At 42.3% G+C, this 17,500-nt stretch overlaps 2 protein-coding genes across 2 annotated transcripts in view; one reads left to right on the top strand and one right to left on the bottom strand.

Moving 5' to 3' along the window:
• Nucleotides 1-1,525: 1,525 nt before the first annotated feature.
• Nucleotides 1,526-7,619, top strand: LOC123520244. The gene is made up of 3 exons (XM_045282349.1): nt 1,526-1,637; nt 3,014-3,217; nt 6,938-7,619. The coding sequence occupies exons 1-3, from the start codon at nt 1,632-1,634 to the stop codon at nt 7,079-7,081; spliced, it is 354 nt and encodes a 117-aa protein (XP_045138284.1). The 5' UTR covers nt 1,526-1,631; the 3' UTR covers nt 7,082-7,619.
• Nucleotides 7,620-11,147: 3,528 nt separating this feature from the next.
• LOC123519942 (vitamin K-dependent gamma-carboxylase-like) overlaps nt 11,148-17,500 on the bottom strand; it is a 12,994-nt gene continuing 6,641 nt past the window's right edge. The window contains 8 exon segments of the mRNA XM_045281668.1: nt 11,148-12,374; nt 12,934-13,057; nt 14,872-15,078; nt 15,268-15,399; nt 16,165-16,265; nt 16,428-16,709; nt 16,842-17,005; nt 17,376-17,500. Of these exon segments, the coding sequence (XP_045137603.1) occupies nt 11,554-12,374; nt 12,934-13,057; nt 14,872-15,078; nt 15,268-15,399; nt 16,165-16,265; nt 16,428-16,709; nt 16,842-17,005; nt 17,376-17,500 (1,956 nt within the window). The 3' untranslated portion in view covers nt 11,148-11,553.

A 17,500-nucleotide genomic window follows, 5' to 3' on the forward strand; every position in this document is an offset into this window, starting at 1 on the left:
CACATTTTCAAATAAGATATGCTTGATGGGGCGTGGGGAGTGCGGCATAGGAAGGAGCGTGGGAATGCTAATGTAAGGTGGGGAGTTGGGGATAAGGCCAGCGGGGAGTGACGGTGGGGGCAGGACGGGGCGTTCATGGTGGGTTAGTGAGGCGCAAATCCCTCGAGAAAAGGTGGCTTCCATCACTCCATCAGCCTCACTAACAAAGATTTCCCACCGGTGACGAGTGTGACGAGCGACGGCAAACGGCTGAGGACCAACTCATACACACACACACACACACTCTCTCTCTCTCTCTAGCTCTCTTTTGCGTTCTCTGTCTCTTACTTGCTCTCCCCTAATCATCTCCATGTGCAATAATTCTTCCTCCTTCTACGTACTCCTCATCCTCTTCTTCCTTCTCCCTTCCCAATTTCATCCACCCACGTCTCCTCGTCTTTCAGTGATTATCACGATCGACCTAATGCGCGTGGGAGGTGGGGAAAGTGGTGCGCTCCGGGGCAGAGGTACCAAATGAGGAAAAACAGTGAAGCAGGAGCAGGAGCAAGAGGAGAAAGAGGAAGACTAATATTGGCTAGGTATAAGGACGACTATGAGTATTGATTCCTGTTGTCTGCTTGATGGGAGTATATTTGATATTTCTTCATTACTCTCGCGGAAAGAAAACAGACAAGTAGGAAGGGCTCTTAATCAGCCACTATAAGTCCTTCTGGAAACACCACCACCAAGAGCTGATGGGAAAAAAAACCATCACTGAATAAAATGTAAGGAAATTTCCGCTAGGCACAGCACTCTTTTGTTTAGAGAAAGATGATGACCAGTTAGCAATTAAGCGACGAATTATTCAAATACAGTTATTGATCTGCTCGTCCACTACACAGTTGAGTAAATGATGAAGCCAATATCCGTATGTATTAGAAATGCAGAAAGGGAAGAAGAAAAAGAAGAAGAAGAGGAAGAAGAAGAAGAAGAAGAAGAAGAAGAAGAAGAAGAAGAAGAAGAAGAAGAAGAAGAAGAAGAAGAAGATTGATATTAATGATGCTTATAATGAGAATGATGTAGTAGTAGTAGTAATAGTAGTAATAGTAGAAGTAGTAATAGTAGTAGTAGTAGTAGTAGTAGTAGTAGTAGTAGTAGTAGTAGTAGTAGTAGTAATAGTAATGGTACTAGTAGTAGTAGTAGTAGTAGTAGTAGTAGTAGTAGTAGTAGTGGTGGTGGTGGTGGTAGCGGTGGTAGTAGAAGTAGTAATAGTGATGGTTGGAGGAGGAGGAGGAGGAGGAGGAGGAGGAGGAGGAGGAGGAGGAATAGTGATGCACATTTTAGCGTGTTTTTGCTAAATGAGTTGCTTCAGTCCATCCCAGGCTTGTTGTGGTTGGTAGAAGAGAAATGAATGGGCGGGGCTTGCGAAGTGTGAGGGGGCGGCTTTGGAGGAAGAGAAGGAGGAGGAGGAGGAGGAGGAGGAGGAGGAAGAGGTCGAGGAGGAGGATAAGAGGTGTACGTGAACGTGGTCTGGCTCATTCTAGTCTTTCAAGGCAAGAAGGCAGGAACAAGTAACGTGTCGCGTGCCGCTGTCGTCCTCCATCTAGTCGTCGTTGTTGTCATCGTCACTCTTTGGTATTACAACCACTTCGATGAAGGCAAGTTTATCTTTATTATGATTATGTTTACAGATGATCAGTGGCAATGTTTCTGTCAGCGTAGGGATGTATCGAGTCTTTTGATAGGCAGATAAGCTGAAGACACAATATTTCAACACAATATCTTACAAGTGACATTGTTGCTGTTCCTGACGTTTTAATGTGATGCAAGTGTTCTTTCCTTAAAGTAAATTCCCACGGTTTGTTTAGTATTTGCTGTGTTGCTGAAGTGACGAGGAGCAAGGAAGCTTAAAGGAAATTTCCAAGTCTTCTTTGGCAGAGGGTAATGCAACTTTTATAGCACTAATTTACAAAATGAAAAAAAAAAAATCTACTTCGAAAAAAGTGGTTCAGTTCCGGTTGTCACGCCACAGTGGAGCTCCGTGAAGTGCCTAAACTTCTCACCTCGTCCTCATGATATCTGTGTCTGCAGACGGGTGGCGAATTTGTTTTCTCTACAACACGAGGGAAACATCTCTAATCTAACATTTCAGATTTTTCAGATTGCATGAAAACAATGATTGTGCCTCCATGCTTGCTGACAATTACAAATTACTTATGTATTTACGAAAAGATTCCTTGACAAGAAATAAGTAAATAGAAAGCCAGTAGATTCTATTCTTGATATGAATCATAAGAATTTTCATGAAGATATCAAGATTATAAACCAGAGACAAGAAAAACAGTCTTAAGCAGTCTCCTCAAAAGTGAGCCTGTCCACGAGTAAAGAAAACCAGTTTTTAGTGACTGAACATTATAAAGACAGAAAAAAATGAGAAAAGTGAAATTTTGCTCAACAAAGACAAGTGATGGACACTCATGCAACTGATACAAGGTTCAAAGCAGCAGGGAACTCGACAATTGCAGCAGAAGACAGCAAGATGTGCAGAACATGTCAGAGAAGGGCGCCACTACACATTAAAAAACAAGATTATTCTCTAAATCATGACCGGTAACCGTGGAATTACACTGCTCGCTGAACCACCAATCATATGCTGATGTGCTAAGCTGTTACAGAAGAAAAAATCGTTGTAATTACTAGTGCTCCATATTTTCAGTGCCATTTCATACAATTAATTCTAAGTCAATAGGGAGCCTGAAATGAAGATTAGACAAATTCATGGATAGGGTTGGTAGGTGGAATTAGGTATGTTCATATAATTATACAAGGACTGCTACGTGTAGGCCTGATGGCCTCGTGCAGCTTCCCTCATCTTCTTATGTTCTTATGTAGATACATATAAGTTCGGAGGCCGAGGCCATGATGAACAAAATTTATAGGGAAGATCAGTGAGTAGAACGAGGAATAGCAGGGGATGGGGGAATTTAGCCAACTTGTTCTTGTTCATGAGAGCTTTACTCGGTACCTTTCTCAGAGTCCTGTGGGCACCACGCTGCTCGGCCTGCTGATAGTGGCGGTGTTCGGGGCGGCGGCCGCCCATATCGCTTATAGGTCAGGCCAACCCCGACCCTTCTCGCCCAATGAGGAAGGAATCTACTGGGACAAAGAGACGCCCTTCCTTGATGCCCAGAGCGACCAGAGTGACCAAGACGTTCCAGACCAATCTGAGCCACTGCAGGTAAGACAGGCAGGCCGAGGCACATGACGATGGCCTGGGTATCGAGAGGGATATCGACAAGTATGCAGGTAGTGGTTGTGAGTGGCGTGATAAGAAGAAAGCAGAACGGAAGAAAGGAAGGAATGAAATAAGAAAAAAAAAACCCAGAACGGATAAAAAAAAAATAGAAAGGTGGCAACTAGCTATAATAATTAAGTTTCCTCTCATTAGAATAACACCTGGTTTGAAGCATTGTGCTCCATCTCACTGAGTGCTGGCAGGATGTCTCCCTCAACATTTATTAGGCTGATAAAAAAATACAGGATTGAAGAGGGAAACTTTAGTAGATTCCTTTGTATTTCATTATCATTATAATTTTATTATCATTTTTCTATTTACATTCGATGCCTGCTCTTAAAAGCTCAATTGTGGTGACCATGAAAGAGTTCTGCAGGACAGCAATCCATTTCTTCACACATGCAGGGGTGATGGGTTGGTGCGCCTTGTTCAGAACCTGAGCCAGTAGTGTTGTTCACCGTTCAGCTCAACCACTGCTTCGCAGTACACCTGGTCACACTCAGGCTTACTATCAATAGGGTCTTCCCTCTGCTCCCGGCAGGATCCAGATGTGCCCGGACAGACATGGGCCTCTATCGAGTGGGAACATTATAGACCGCACTCACCCAAGACAAGACCACCTCACCAGCTAGGCAATTCCGAGTGTTCACCAAAGCTGCAATCGATCACAATTGAGTCAGGCCAATCATCATTCACCCACAGAAAAAACAGCTAATTGTAACAACACAGTAACTCAGTAAACACCTGCCACCACTCAGAAGCATGAACAAAAAAACAAGGGCAAGCGGGTCCCATCTCAGAGTCACCGCTGGCCAGAATACAAGAAGTACGGCAGGAATACATAACATGGTATTACTGTGTGTGTGTGTGTGTGTGTGTGTGTGTATGATTCACCTCGGTCGTCTGCTGGTCATCCAGCTAGTCTTCCCCATTACGGAGCGAGCTTAGAGCTCATAGACCGATCTTCGGGTAGGACTGAGACCACAACACACTCCACACACCGGGAAAGCGAGGTCACAACCCCTCCAGTTACATCCCGTACCTATTTACTGCTAGGTGAACAAGGGTCACACATTAAGAGGCTTGCCCATTTGACTCGCCGTTTACCGGGATTCGAACCCGGCCCTCTCGATTGTGAGTCGAGCGTGCTAACCACTACACTACGCGGTGTGTGTTTCACTGTTTGATCTGCTGCAGTCTCTGACGAGACAGCCAGACGTTACCCTACGGAACGAGCTCAGAGCTCATTATTTCCGATCTTCGGATAGGCCTGAGACCAGGCACACATCACACACCGGGACAACAAGGTCACAACTCCTCGATTTACATCCCGTACCTACTCACTGCTAGGTGAACAGGGGCTACACGTGAAAGGAGACACACCCAAATATCTCCACCCGGCCAGGGAATCGAACTCTGGTCCTCTGGCTTGTGAAGCCAGCGCTCTAACCACTGAGCTACCGTGTGTGTGTGTGTGTGTGTGTGTGTGTGTGTGTGTGTGTGTGTGTGTGTGTGATTCACCTCGGTTGCCTGCTGGTCACCCAGCCAGTCTTCCCCATTACGGAGCGAGCTCAGAGCTCATAGTATTTACCTAGTTGTATTTACCTAGTTGTAGTTTTACAGGGCCTGGGCTTTATGCTCGTGTGGCCGCGTCTCCATATCTACACTTATCCAATCTTACTTTAAAAGTATGCACACTCGTTGCAGACACTACTTCTTCATTTGAACTGTTCCACGTCTCAATACATCTTTGAGGGAAACTATATTTTTCAACATCTCTCAGACATCTTCCTTTTCTCAGCTTTTTACTATGCGATCTTGTGCTTCGAATGTCATATTCTTCTCTCAGGATCAGTTTCTCATTATCCACTTGGTCCATTCCGTTGATCAATTTATAAACTTGTATCAAATCTCCTCTCTCCTGTCTTTGTTCCAGGGTTGGTAGATCCATAGCCTTTAATCTCTCCTCATATGTCATCCCTTCAAATTCTGGAACCATTCTTGTAGCCATTTTTTGTAGTCTCTCCAATTTCCTTATGTGTTTCTTTTTATGAGGGGTCCACACTACTCCTGCATATTCCAATCTGGGTCTTATTATAGTACTTATCAATTTCTTCATCATTTCTTTGTCCATGTAGTGAAATGCTACTCCAATATTCCTTAGCAAATTATATGTTTCTCTAAAAATTCTATCAATATGGCTTACTGGTTGATTGTTTTCTTCCATCGTCACTCCTAAGTCCTTTTCCTTTTTACTTTCTCCAGTTCTACTCCATCTCCCATCTTATAGATTCCCACAGGTCGTCTTTCACTCTTTCCCATTTCCATGACATGGCTTTTGTTCACATTGAATTCCATTTCCCACTTTTACTCCATTCCCAGATCTTATTTAGGTCTTCTTGCAGTATTTCACAATCCTCTTTTGCTTTATAACTCTGCACAGTTTCGTATCATCTGCAAACAGATTTATGTAGCTGTTCACTCCTTCTGGCATGTCGTTAATATAAATGAGGAAAAGTATTGGTGCCAATACTGACCCCTGTGGCACTCCGCTTTCTACTGCTCTCCACTTGGACTTCATATCTTTAACTACCGTCCTTATTTCTCTCCCCCTCAAATAATTTTCTATCCATCTCAATGTGCTTCCTTTTAAGCCACCCTTCTCCTCTAACTTCCATAGTAATCTTGCATGTGGTACTTTGTCAAACGCCTTTTTTAAATCCAAATAAATACAGTCAACCCATCCCTCTCTCTCTTGTACTCTATCAACTATTCTAGAATAGAAACTCAATAAATTAGTTACACGACCGTCTTTTCTAAAACCAAATTGGCTATTTGATATTAATTTGTTGTCTTCAAGGAACTCGATCCATTGTTTCTTTATTATTCTTTCACACATCTTGCATATTACACTAGTTAGTGATACCGGTCTGTAATTTAAAGGTTCTTCCTTCCTTCCGCTCTTATATATATATAGTGTGTGTGTGTGTGTGTGTGTGTGTGTGTGTGTGTGTGTGTGTGTGTGTGTGTGTACACACACACATTACTACTATTACCACTATTAACAGTATTACTACTACTACTACTACTACTACTACTACTATTACTACTACTACTACTACTACTATTATTATCATTATTATCATTATTATTATTATTATTATTATTATTATTATTATTATTACTATTATTATTATTATCATTACTATATTTATTACTATTAAAATCATTAATAATAGTATCATCATCATCATCATCATAATCATTATGACTACAACTAAAACAACAATATAACAACAACAACATTAACAACAACAACAACAACAACAACAACAACAACAACTACTACTACTACTACTACTACTACTATTACTACTACTACTTCTACTATTACTACTGCTACTACTACTACTACCACCACCAGTAAGTACTACTACCAATACTACTACTACTACTACTACTACTACTACTACTACTTCTACTACTACTAGTATTACTACTACTTTTACTACTACTTCTACTCTACTACTACTACTACTACTACTACTACTACTACTACTACTACCACTTCTCACTCCTTCTGTCACTATCATTACTCACACCACCACCACCAGCATCACCACCTGAGGGTGAGCCACCTGGGTGCCACGCCTCCTCCTTCAGGTGTGGGAGAAGCGCGGATTCGGCTCCATGATGCCTGCCTACCTGCTGCAGCTGTACCGCCCCGACCAGCAGATCATCAATCCGTCCCTGCTCTTCCGCTCCTCCCAAGGTCGTGTCAGGGACGCCTACACTGGCCAAGGATGAGCTGAGGACCGCCCCGCTCCTCCTACATGCACACAGTCACCCTGAACTCGCCGCCATCCCGACAGAAGCAAACAGTATTAGCTGAGTTTCTTTTTTTCTCCTTTTTCTCCTTCCGTTCCTCACCCTCCCTTCAAGCTCCGTCCTTCCGTTCCCTTCCCTCTGCCCTGTCTCCCTTTCCTCCTGCCAACCATCAGCACTTTAGAAGATTGTCCATTGGAAAAAAATTTGTTTTAAATCCCCTCTAACAATCATTTTACCTTCCTCTGCGTTGCTATCTAGACAGACACATTATTTTTCCAAATTAAGATGCTGTTCGTCTGTAATCTGTGACGCTTATTCTAGTGTTGCGTTTCGTATTAGTTTTGTGTTTGTGTTTGTTAATTTAGATGAAGTGTGTGTGTGTGTGTGTGTGTGTTTTCTGTCTAATGGATGAAGTGACAGGCAGTGCCGAGCTGCAGCGTTCACGGTTTGTTCCCCGCTCTTCCTTTTCTGCAGAATTCTCTCTGGATTCTCAAATAAATCGCAATTCACACCAAAATCCAGTGTCGTATGCTCCAGTCCTTCTCTACCTTGAAATCAACTTTACTACTGCAAGATATTTCACACTATTCTCCTTCTTACTGAATACATTCTCAAACATCTGTCAGTTCACAACCTCCTATCTGGTCGCCAATATGACTTCCATCAGGGCCGCTCTACTGGTGATCTGGCTTTCCTTATTGAGTCTTGGTCATCCTCTTTTAGAGATTTCGGTGAAAATTTTGCTGTTGCATCAGAAATATCAAAAGTTTTTGATAGAATTTGGCATAAAGCTTTAATTTCAAAACTGATCTACGGTTTCTATCCTTCCCTTTGCAATTTCGTCTCAAGTTTTCTTTTCCGACCGTTCTATTGCAGCCGTGGTAGACGGCCACTGTTCTCCTGAATCTATTAACAGTGTTGCTCCTCAGGGTTCTGTCCTGTCACCCACTCTCTTTCTATTACTTATTAAAGATCTTCTTAATTAAACTTCTTGCCCTATCCATTCCTACGCTGATGATACCACCCTATATCTTTCTACGTCTTTTCAGAGACGTCCAACCCTTCAGGAAGTCAACAGATCACGCAGGAATACCATAGAACGCCTGATTTCTGATCTCTCAAAAATTTCTGATTGGAGCAGAGAAAACTTAGTAGTGTTCAAAGCCTCAAAAACTCAATTCCTTCGTCTATTAACTCAACATAACCTTCCAGACAACTATGCCCTCTTCTTCAATGACAGTCAGCTGCTCCCATCTTCTGCACTGTATATCCTAGGTTTGTCCTTTACTTGTAATCTTAACTAGAAACTACACATCTCATTTTTTGCTAACAGCTTCTATGAAGTTCGGCGTTCTGAGGTGTCTCCGCCAGTTTTCTCGCTCCTCCAACTGCTAACTGTACAATGGTCTTATCCGTCCTTGTATGGAGTGCTCTTGGCATGTTTGTGGGGTGTTCCACTAACACAAATCTATTAGATAGGGTGGAATCAAAAGCTTTTCGTCTCATCAACTCCCGTCCTCTGACTGACCGTCTTTCTCACCGCCGGAAAGACGTATCTCTTACTATCTTTAATCGCTATTTTCATGCCTTCTGTTCTTCTAATCTTGCTAACTGCATGCCTCCCCTCCTCCTGCGGCGTAGCTGCACAAACCTTTCTTCTTCCTCTCACCCCTATAGTCTGTCCAACTCTGTTCTGGTACCGCTGGCACCATCAATATGTTCTGGTGTGGCTGAAGAGAAACACTGGGGGAGCTTTCCTGTGTTTATTGTAGGATACAAAATATACTGGAGGTTTGGTAGCTTGGTAGCGAGCGGATGTGGAAAGGCTTGACAAGTAGCCGGCGGCCAGAGAGAAACTTGTAGTCGGGAGCGGCTAGATGAAGCTTGTAGCAAGCGTGATGATGTAGAATACAGTTACACACTGGAGTGTGACTGTAGACTGTAGAACTAGACTGGCTATGCAGGACAGGAGAACCAGTCAAAGAAGGCAAGCGAATTGCCAGGCAGAGCGGGGACCTGTTCCTTAAGCTGCGTTGGAAACCAGCAGACTGTCTTGGCGTCCCGTGGGGTGGCGCAGCAATACCCACGGTCGTAGTACATCATATACAGAACATTACATTACTCCGCGCATAAAAGTAGTCTGTCTATCATAACACTCTAATGCAGGAGTTAACCAGTGTACTCTCAGTCATTTATATCTTTCTCTGGTAAACTCTGGAACTCACTGCCTGCTTCTGTGTTTCTATCTTCTTACGACTTGACTTCTTTTAAGAAGGAGGTTTCAAGACATTTGTCCCAGACTTTTAGCTAACTCTTTTAATCTTTGAGGGAACTGGCAATTAAGTGGACCTTTTTAAATTTTTTGTTGCCCTTGAGTGGTTTCGTTTCTTGCATAAAAAAAAGAAGAAAAACTTGACAAGAAGCAAGTGTGACATCCCGAGTGACTGCTTTGCTCTCTTGCCTGCGCCGCCTATTGGACCTTCGCCGCGGCTACTCTCCTCTAAGAGCCTATCGTCTCTCTCTCTCTCTCTCTCTCTCTCTCTCTCTCTCTCTCTCATAAAACGATATAGCTTTATAAGTGCTAGTATTTCTAAAATAAGTATGTTTCAGTACTTTCACATATTGTTTCCTCTGACGCCCAGCCCGCTCTCTTCTCTGCGCTCTCTTAACAGCTAAGGATACTACTGAGTTAGCAGAAGCTTTTTTCATTTGAAAACAAGCCACGTGAAGTCGTCCAATACATATTACAATATTGTTTTTATTTTTATTTTTTATTATTTCACTAACGACATTGCTATCGTTAGTTGAATAATCACTTCTGAATTAACTGTTGCACGATTCATGTTTTTGAGATCTTTCCTGAAGAAAATATAGTCTATGTACTGTACTTATATATTAAAAACACTAAATTTATTCACCTGTGGTACATTGTTTAGATGTTTGATTTATCCTATGATCATCACTAAAGAGAGAGAGGAGAGGGGGAAGCGGAGTGAGAGGAAGAGAGGTATGCATTTTCTCGTAAGAAGGTAAAATGGCAAGCAGGGAGCGGGTGACAGAACTGAAAATCGCTAATCTTTTGTCTGCCCACCTGTCCGTCGCTCTCTACCAGGGTCAATCAAAATCCTAAAAGTACTATTACATTTTGCAAGTTCCTACGTTGTGAGCAGCAGAGGACTACTGCTCACGAGCTAAATGAACTCATATGAGGCGTTGCTTTCCTCTGATTCAAAAAGAGAGCAAACTTTGCCAGACTTGTACATACCACTGACCGGAAATGATAAAAAAAGGATAGTAATAACAATAATAATAATAATAATAATAATAATAACAATAACAATAATAATGATAATAATAATAATAATAATAATAATAATAATGATGATGATGATGATGACGATAGTAATAATAATAATAATGATAATAATAATTATTACATGATAATAGATAATAATAATGATAGTAATAATAATAATAATAATAATAATAATAATGATAATAATAATAATAGCAATACTACTACTACTACTACTACTACTACAAATAATAATAATAATAATAATAATAATAATAATAATAATAATAATAATAATAATAATAATAATAATAATAATAAGAAGAAGAAGAAGAGGAAAAGAAAAAAGGAGAAAAATCTTCGTGTGACAAATAAAAAGCTGTTGAAAATCTGCTTGAGGAACATGAGAGGAATCATGTTAGGTTGATCAACAGACAAGTATTGATAGACACAGACCATTTTCATGACTTGTGACACAGGCTCAAGCACACTGCATCCAACTACACACAACCCTATACGGCGACCTTCTATAGGAGGATCGGAACAGGTTAGTCTTACAGGTAAATAGGATCTGTTATCGCACCTTGAACATCTTTAATGAATAAAAAAATATATTTTTTTTTACGGTAAGGCCTATAGCGCCTGTAGGCACAGTTGAAGAGTGTATGGGAAGCGCTGTTCAGCTTCCGCCCATTAGTGGCGCAGGCAATTTTATTTATAGTGGTGTAACCACCTAGAACCTGGGTATCATGGTGACATGTAGGTAACTTTAAACAACTCGACAAATGGCAAAGTGTTTTAAGGTTGTACGTGGTGGGATTCGAACCTACACGTGGACGTCTCCCCGATCCCACGCTCACCACCTTATCCACTACTAGATGCTTAGAAGTAGCGGCCACTAGTCGTGTAGCTTGTCGCACATAATTTCACTGTGAATTTCGGTTCCCTTCAATACCAAGATCGGTGATCGTGGAATCTATCAATCGTTAGGTTTTGTAAGGAAACTGTCAACAGAATATAACATTTAAGATTGAGGTGAAGAGGTAAAGATCATGAAAGGATAGTGTAGCATAACAAACTTCTGAGTGTGTCCAGATTGTTCGATGTCGTTCACTGGGTGATCTGCCAGGTGTGTCCTCAGTTAAGATACACCTTGCTACTCGACCTTCACACAGGAGCTGGTCAGCAGGCAATGACAGGCGGCCAGCAGCAGCCTTCCTGCCCGCCAGAATAACTCTAGTTTCCGCTTGATGAATTTAAATAGATCTTCAAATGTAGGGAAGTCGGCAGTGGTGGGGTGGTAGACGCCGTTGCCGTCCACAAGGCTCTGTCTGTCGTGTGTCTTGCTGTCTTCTGTATCGGAGGAATCTGTGCTACTGTCCTGTTCTGCTGCGCATGCCTCGCTTGCTGCATTACTACTTGGTGTCTGATTCCGCTTCTCTTCGTCCTCCCTCAACGTCGCATTGATGTAGGTGTACGCATAGACAGCAGGCGCGGAGGACGTGGTGGTGACAGAATGAAAGGCACCACTGGGCAAGATCATGCTCCCACCGACATACAGTGCCACGGAGCATACATTTACCTTAGCCGTGCCACTGGGAAGCTCCATCAAGCCTACAGCCCCCTCGTAGTCACTGCCAACTAGCTCCTGAAGGCTCTGTCGCGCCCTCTGAATGCTCCCGGCGAGGTCATGAGGTTCAGTATTCAAGTTTGTGCTGTCTATTTCTTTATCGAAGTTGAAGCTTTCTACCGATGGTTCCTGCGCCGTGTGCCAAGGCTGGTGGGCGAGAGTTCTCATACCCTCCCTCTGCTGGCGATGTGTTGTGCCATTAGTGTCGCCGCTCCTAGGAACATGTAAGACGTTTGAGAGACCCTCGACGCCACTCTGACACGACAGGAGCACCACCACCTCCCCTTTCAGCACCTCCAGGGTTACGTTCTCCAAATCAGCGCTCAAATAATTCTCCAGAGTCAGACCTGAACATTATAAGAAAGAACATTAATTACAAAATAAAGAAAACAACACATGAAAAAAACCCTAAAATATGGATATGCGTAAAGAAAGATTATACAACAAGATAGAAAACACTGAGTATAACAAATAACGCGTAAAAAAAGGTGAGTACAATTTGTCTGAAATGGAAAAACAAAACGAAGAAAAGATAAATCGAAACAAAAACTTAACAAACAAAAATGATCATGATGCAGAATAAAGTAGGAACAACGATGGAATTTGAAGAAAAAAAGTTGAGAAGGAAAAGGAGTAAGAGGAGAAGGAGGAGGAGAAAGAGAAGGAGGAGGAGGAGGAGGAGAAGGAGGAGGAGGAGGAGGAGGAGGAGGAAGAGGAAAAGAAGAAGAAGAATAAGAGATTGAGGAGGAAGAGGGGGAGAAGAAGGTCAAACACGAGAACAAGAGAAAAGACAAAGACAAGGACAAGAATGAGAACAAGAAAACCTACAAGAACAAAGAAATGGAGGAGGAGGAGGAGGTGGAGGAGGAGGAGGAGGAGAAGGAGGAGGAGGCAGCGGCACCTCACCCGGGAAGTCCGCCACGAAGAGTTTCTCGGCGAGGGACACAGACTCATCCTTGCTCTCCTGCTGTCGGTACAGTCGCTCTCTCCAGTGGTCCAGCTCCGTCACCACCGGCAGCACCCATGGCGTCTGGCAGAAAGGAGAAGGCAGAGGGTGTGAATAATTTCTAAAGTAATCTCTAATGTTAACTTTCTTCTCTTTCTCCTACTCTTCCTTCTCCTGCTCCTACTCCTCCTCTTCTTTGTCTCCATTATTTTTTCCAGCCTCTCAGACCACGTTTATTTGTATCATACATAGAAGTATAACATTAGTACTTCACTTCAAGCCATCAGAGCAACATGAAATGTACATCACAGTATAAAAATAATGCGATGAAGACTTGATTAATATCTTTAAGGAATCATTCGATGTAAATAAATAAATTAATAAATAAATAGATAAATAAATACATAAACGAAAGGAGAAGAAGAAAAAAAAATAGTGTCCGATATGAAAGCAAGGGGATGTACTTCCATTTTTCAGTGAATAGACAAAACATTTATGGTGAACTATTGTCCACTCAATCTAACTTCAATTGTAGGTAAATCAGTGGAACCTGTAATTGCACGGAACACTTGTGAAAGAGGCCCAGCAGTAAAGACGAATAATGCAATCTTGGAGAGTGTTCTGCGCCATTAAAGAAGCAGCGATGCAGCAGCGAAGATGTGGATCAGGCAGGAACTGTGTCCTGCAGGATGCCACAGCAACACCCACATAGGAAGAGAGCACCGACGCCTATTGTATCGGTGACTCAGCCTTCATCTCGCTCAACAAAGAGGTGGAGGGTATTGCAAAGAGGATATGTCTGTCAGTCCCTTGTCTAGTGTCTCAGTGTCCTTGACCACGTCCTGCTTAGTTTAAGAAGCAAAAGACATGCAATGAGGAAAAGAGGAAATCACGTCTCATAGTGTTGTGTCCAGGATGTTGGAGAGTCATATCTCATCCTTGTAGTCTGGGATACAAAAAAATGCAGGGATGAGAGCAGGTGTCGTTGCTCCATGTCCAGCGTGTCGATGCCTCTATAAAAGCACAGAGAGAACAATAACTTTTGTACCCTTGCGTGAGTTTTCAAGCAGATGGTTCCTAGTGGTAAAATGAAACAGAGGCAGCCACGTGAGGTGGTGGTGTACTCGATAAGGTGGTGAGCGTGGGATCAGGCAGACGTCCACACGTAGGTTCGAATCCCACCACATACCGCTTTGAAGCTAGGCCATTTGTCGAGTGGTTTAAAGTTACCTACATGTCACCATGATACCCAGGTTCTAGGTGGTTACACCAAAGATGTGCTTGGGTAGTGATATGGACCCTAATATGGGTATCACTGTAAATAAAATTGCCTGCGCCACTAATGGCCGGAAGCTGAACAGGGCTTCCCACATACACTCTTCAAGTATGCCTACAGTCGCTATAGGCCATAACGTAAAAAAGGAAAAAAAATAAGTGAAGATTTTCTGTTATTCTCTATCACTCCAAAATTTTCCGTCTTAATTAAAGAAAGAGATGAATAAGCAAAAAGTATATTAACGGGAAGCGCCTCCTTTGGTTGTGTGTGTGTGTTTCACTGTTTGATCTGCTGCAGTCTCTAATAAGACAGCCAGACGTTACCCTACGGAACGAGCTCAGAGCTCATTATTTCCGATCTTCGGATAGGCCTGAGACCAGGCACACACCACACACCGGGACAACAAGGTCACAACTCCTCGATTTACATCCCGTACCTACTCACTGCTAGGTGAACAGGGGTTACACGTGAAAGGAGACACACCCAAATATCTCCACCCGGCCGGGGAATCGAACCCCGGTCCTCTGGCTTGTGAAGCCAGCGCTCTAACCACTGAGCTACCGGGTGTGTGTGTGTGTGTGTGTATGTGTTTGTGTTTGACATTTCCGAACTGTGTACATACCTCACTGAATGGAGACCAGGGCGCCTCCAAGATGTTCACAGTTGGATCAAAAACCCGCTGCTGAAATCTGCCGTTGAGGGACTTCCAGACATCGAGGTGCAGGGCGGTGACGGGGTGTCCCAGGGCGGCGAGGCGACTCTGCACACAGCGACAGTACTGCACCGCCATGTCCGCGTGACTAGACCACCGGGGACTGGACACCCACATCTGGAGAGAGAGAGAGAGAGAGAGAGAGAGAGAGAGAGAGAGAGAGAGAGTGACTTACCACCATACCCATACCACCACCACCATCACCATCACCACTATCACCACAACCTTAACATCTACCAACACTACAACAGCCACCCACGCTCCCCTCTCCCCACCTCCCAACAGTCACACACCCAACACACTCACGTTGGGGTCCACGTAGAGACGGTGTCCCCCTGCAGTGGTGACGGCGGTGACCTTGACGTGCAGAGTGTCCCAGGAGTGCACCATCATGTCCCAGCTGTAGCCATAGGGCCCCTCCGTCCACGTGTTGAATCCCTGTGGTTGTTGCATTGTTATGACGGTTATTATTATTATTATTATTATTATTATTATTATTATTATTATTATTATTATTATTATTATTATTATTATTATTATTATTATTATTATTATTATTATTATTATTATTATTATTATTATTATTATTATTATTATTATTATTATTATTATTATTATTATTATTATTATTATTATTATTATTATTATTATTATATTATTATTATCATTGTTATCATCATCATTATCACATTATTATATTAGCAGCAGCAGCAGCAGTAGTAGTAGTAGTAGTAGTAGTAGTAGTAGTAGTAGTAATAGTAGTAGTAGTAGTAGTAGTAACTGTTGAGATAGAAAACTGCTACTAATTATTTTGACAATACTACTACTACTACTACTACTACTACTACTACTACTACTACTACTACTACTACTACTACTACTACTACTACTACTAATAATAATAATAATAACAATAATAATAATAACAATACTGCTGCTACTACTACTGATAATAATGGCAACATCAACAATAATATCAATAATAATGATAACAATATTAATAATGATGATAATAATAATGATAATAATAATAATAATAATAATAATAATAATAATAATAATAATAATAATAGTAGTAGTAATAATAATAATAATAATAATAATAATAATAATAATAATAATAATAATAATAATAATGAAAACAATAGCAATAATGAAATAATATCAAATACACCCAAGACACGAGCAAGCCGGCTGACCAACTTTGGTAACACAGTGGGAGAAGGGCAGCACGGATTGGGTGAGGAGGTAACACGCCACCAGCACCGTCGTCGCCTTCTGCTTCCCTGTCACGCCCGCCACACCTACACCACCACCACCACCACCACCAGCAGCCAAGAGTAAGCACACATATATAACACTTATATCTCAATAACCTAAGTATTTCCCATCATTCTCAGATACCAATAATAATTTTTCCTGTTACCTCAATGAATAATAGATTTAAAGAGCTGCAGTTGTCTTACCTGGATATAAACAATTCTTATTTCTCTTGAGTGTCGGCAAAACCTTATGTTCCTCCACCTTTCTTGTCACGTTCTTTTGTTTCTTGTCTTCTTCTCCTTCTCTTTTAACTTCAACCTTTTCTTTGTTTACCGTCTCGTCGTTAGCCTGTGCTCCTCCCTCAGCACGTCTCTGGCATTGTCCTGGAAGTGGTGGCAGCCTTGGAAGGGAGGCAAGCAGTGTGCGAGGCCAATCACAGCGACAGAAGATGGGAAGAGTGGCCAAACACACCCACGGAAACATGCCTGCAGAATAAATAAATACATAAATAATAATACAAGAGATAAGATATATAGATACGAGAGAGAGAGAGAGAGAGAGAGAGAGAGAGAGAGAGAGAGAGAGAGAGAGATGTAGTACCCGGTTTGGCTCCTCACCAATGTAGAATATTTGTGAGTTCATAAGGTGGAAAGAAGAGCCAAAGACGAGGGCGAGCTTCCTGGAGGGTGGCCACAGGAGGAGCGGGCCCAGGGTGAGGTCCAGGAGGAAGCCGCCCAGGTGGATGATGTAGTAGTCAACGGTGTCGACGCTGACGAAGACACTGCCACGGAGGAAACAGAGATACGGTATCTAAGGGAGAAGGTGATCAGGTTACAGAGCTGAAGACCCAAAACACCAGAGTTCGAATCCTTCTAACCATCTTTTTCATCATAGTACGAATTCCTTTATTTGTTTGTTAATCTGTCGGCTTGGTTGCTCTAAAATCTATCCAAGTGTTACGTAACCCGTCTTGATTTTCACTTTCTCTCTTTCTCTCTCTCTCTCTCTCTCTCTCTCTCTCTCTCTCTCTCTCTCTCTCTCTCTCTCTCTCTCTCTCTCTCTCTCTCTCTCTCTCTCTCTCTCTCTATATATATATATATATATATATATATATATATATATATCCATCTATCTATCTCTCATCCACTGACCGGAAGGGATAGAACACCCAGTGCTCCCCCAGGTGGCGCATGGAGTGGCCGGCCAGCCAATCACTGTCCAGCTTCTTGATTCCCGCGAAGAAGTACAGGAAGAACACCTGGGCACGTAGCATGAA

This window comes from Portunus trituberculatus, chromosome 46 (assembly GCF_017591435.1).
Source record: "Portunus trituberculatus isolate SZX2019 chromosome 46, ASM1759143v1, whole genome shotgun sequence".
Classification (NCBI taxonomy): Eukaryota; Metazoa; Arthropoda; class Malacostraca; order Decapoda; family Portunidae; genus Portunus; species Portunus trituberculatus.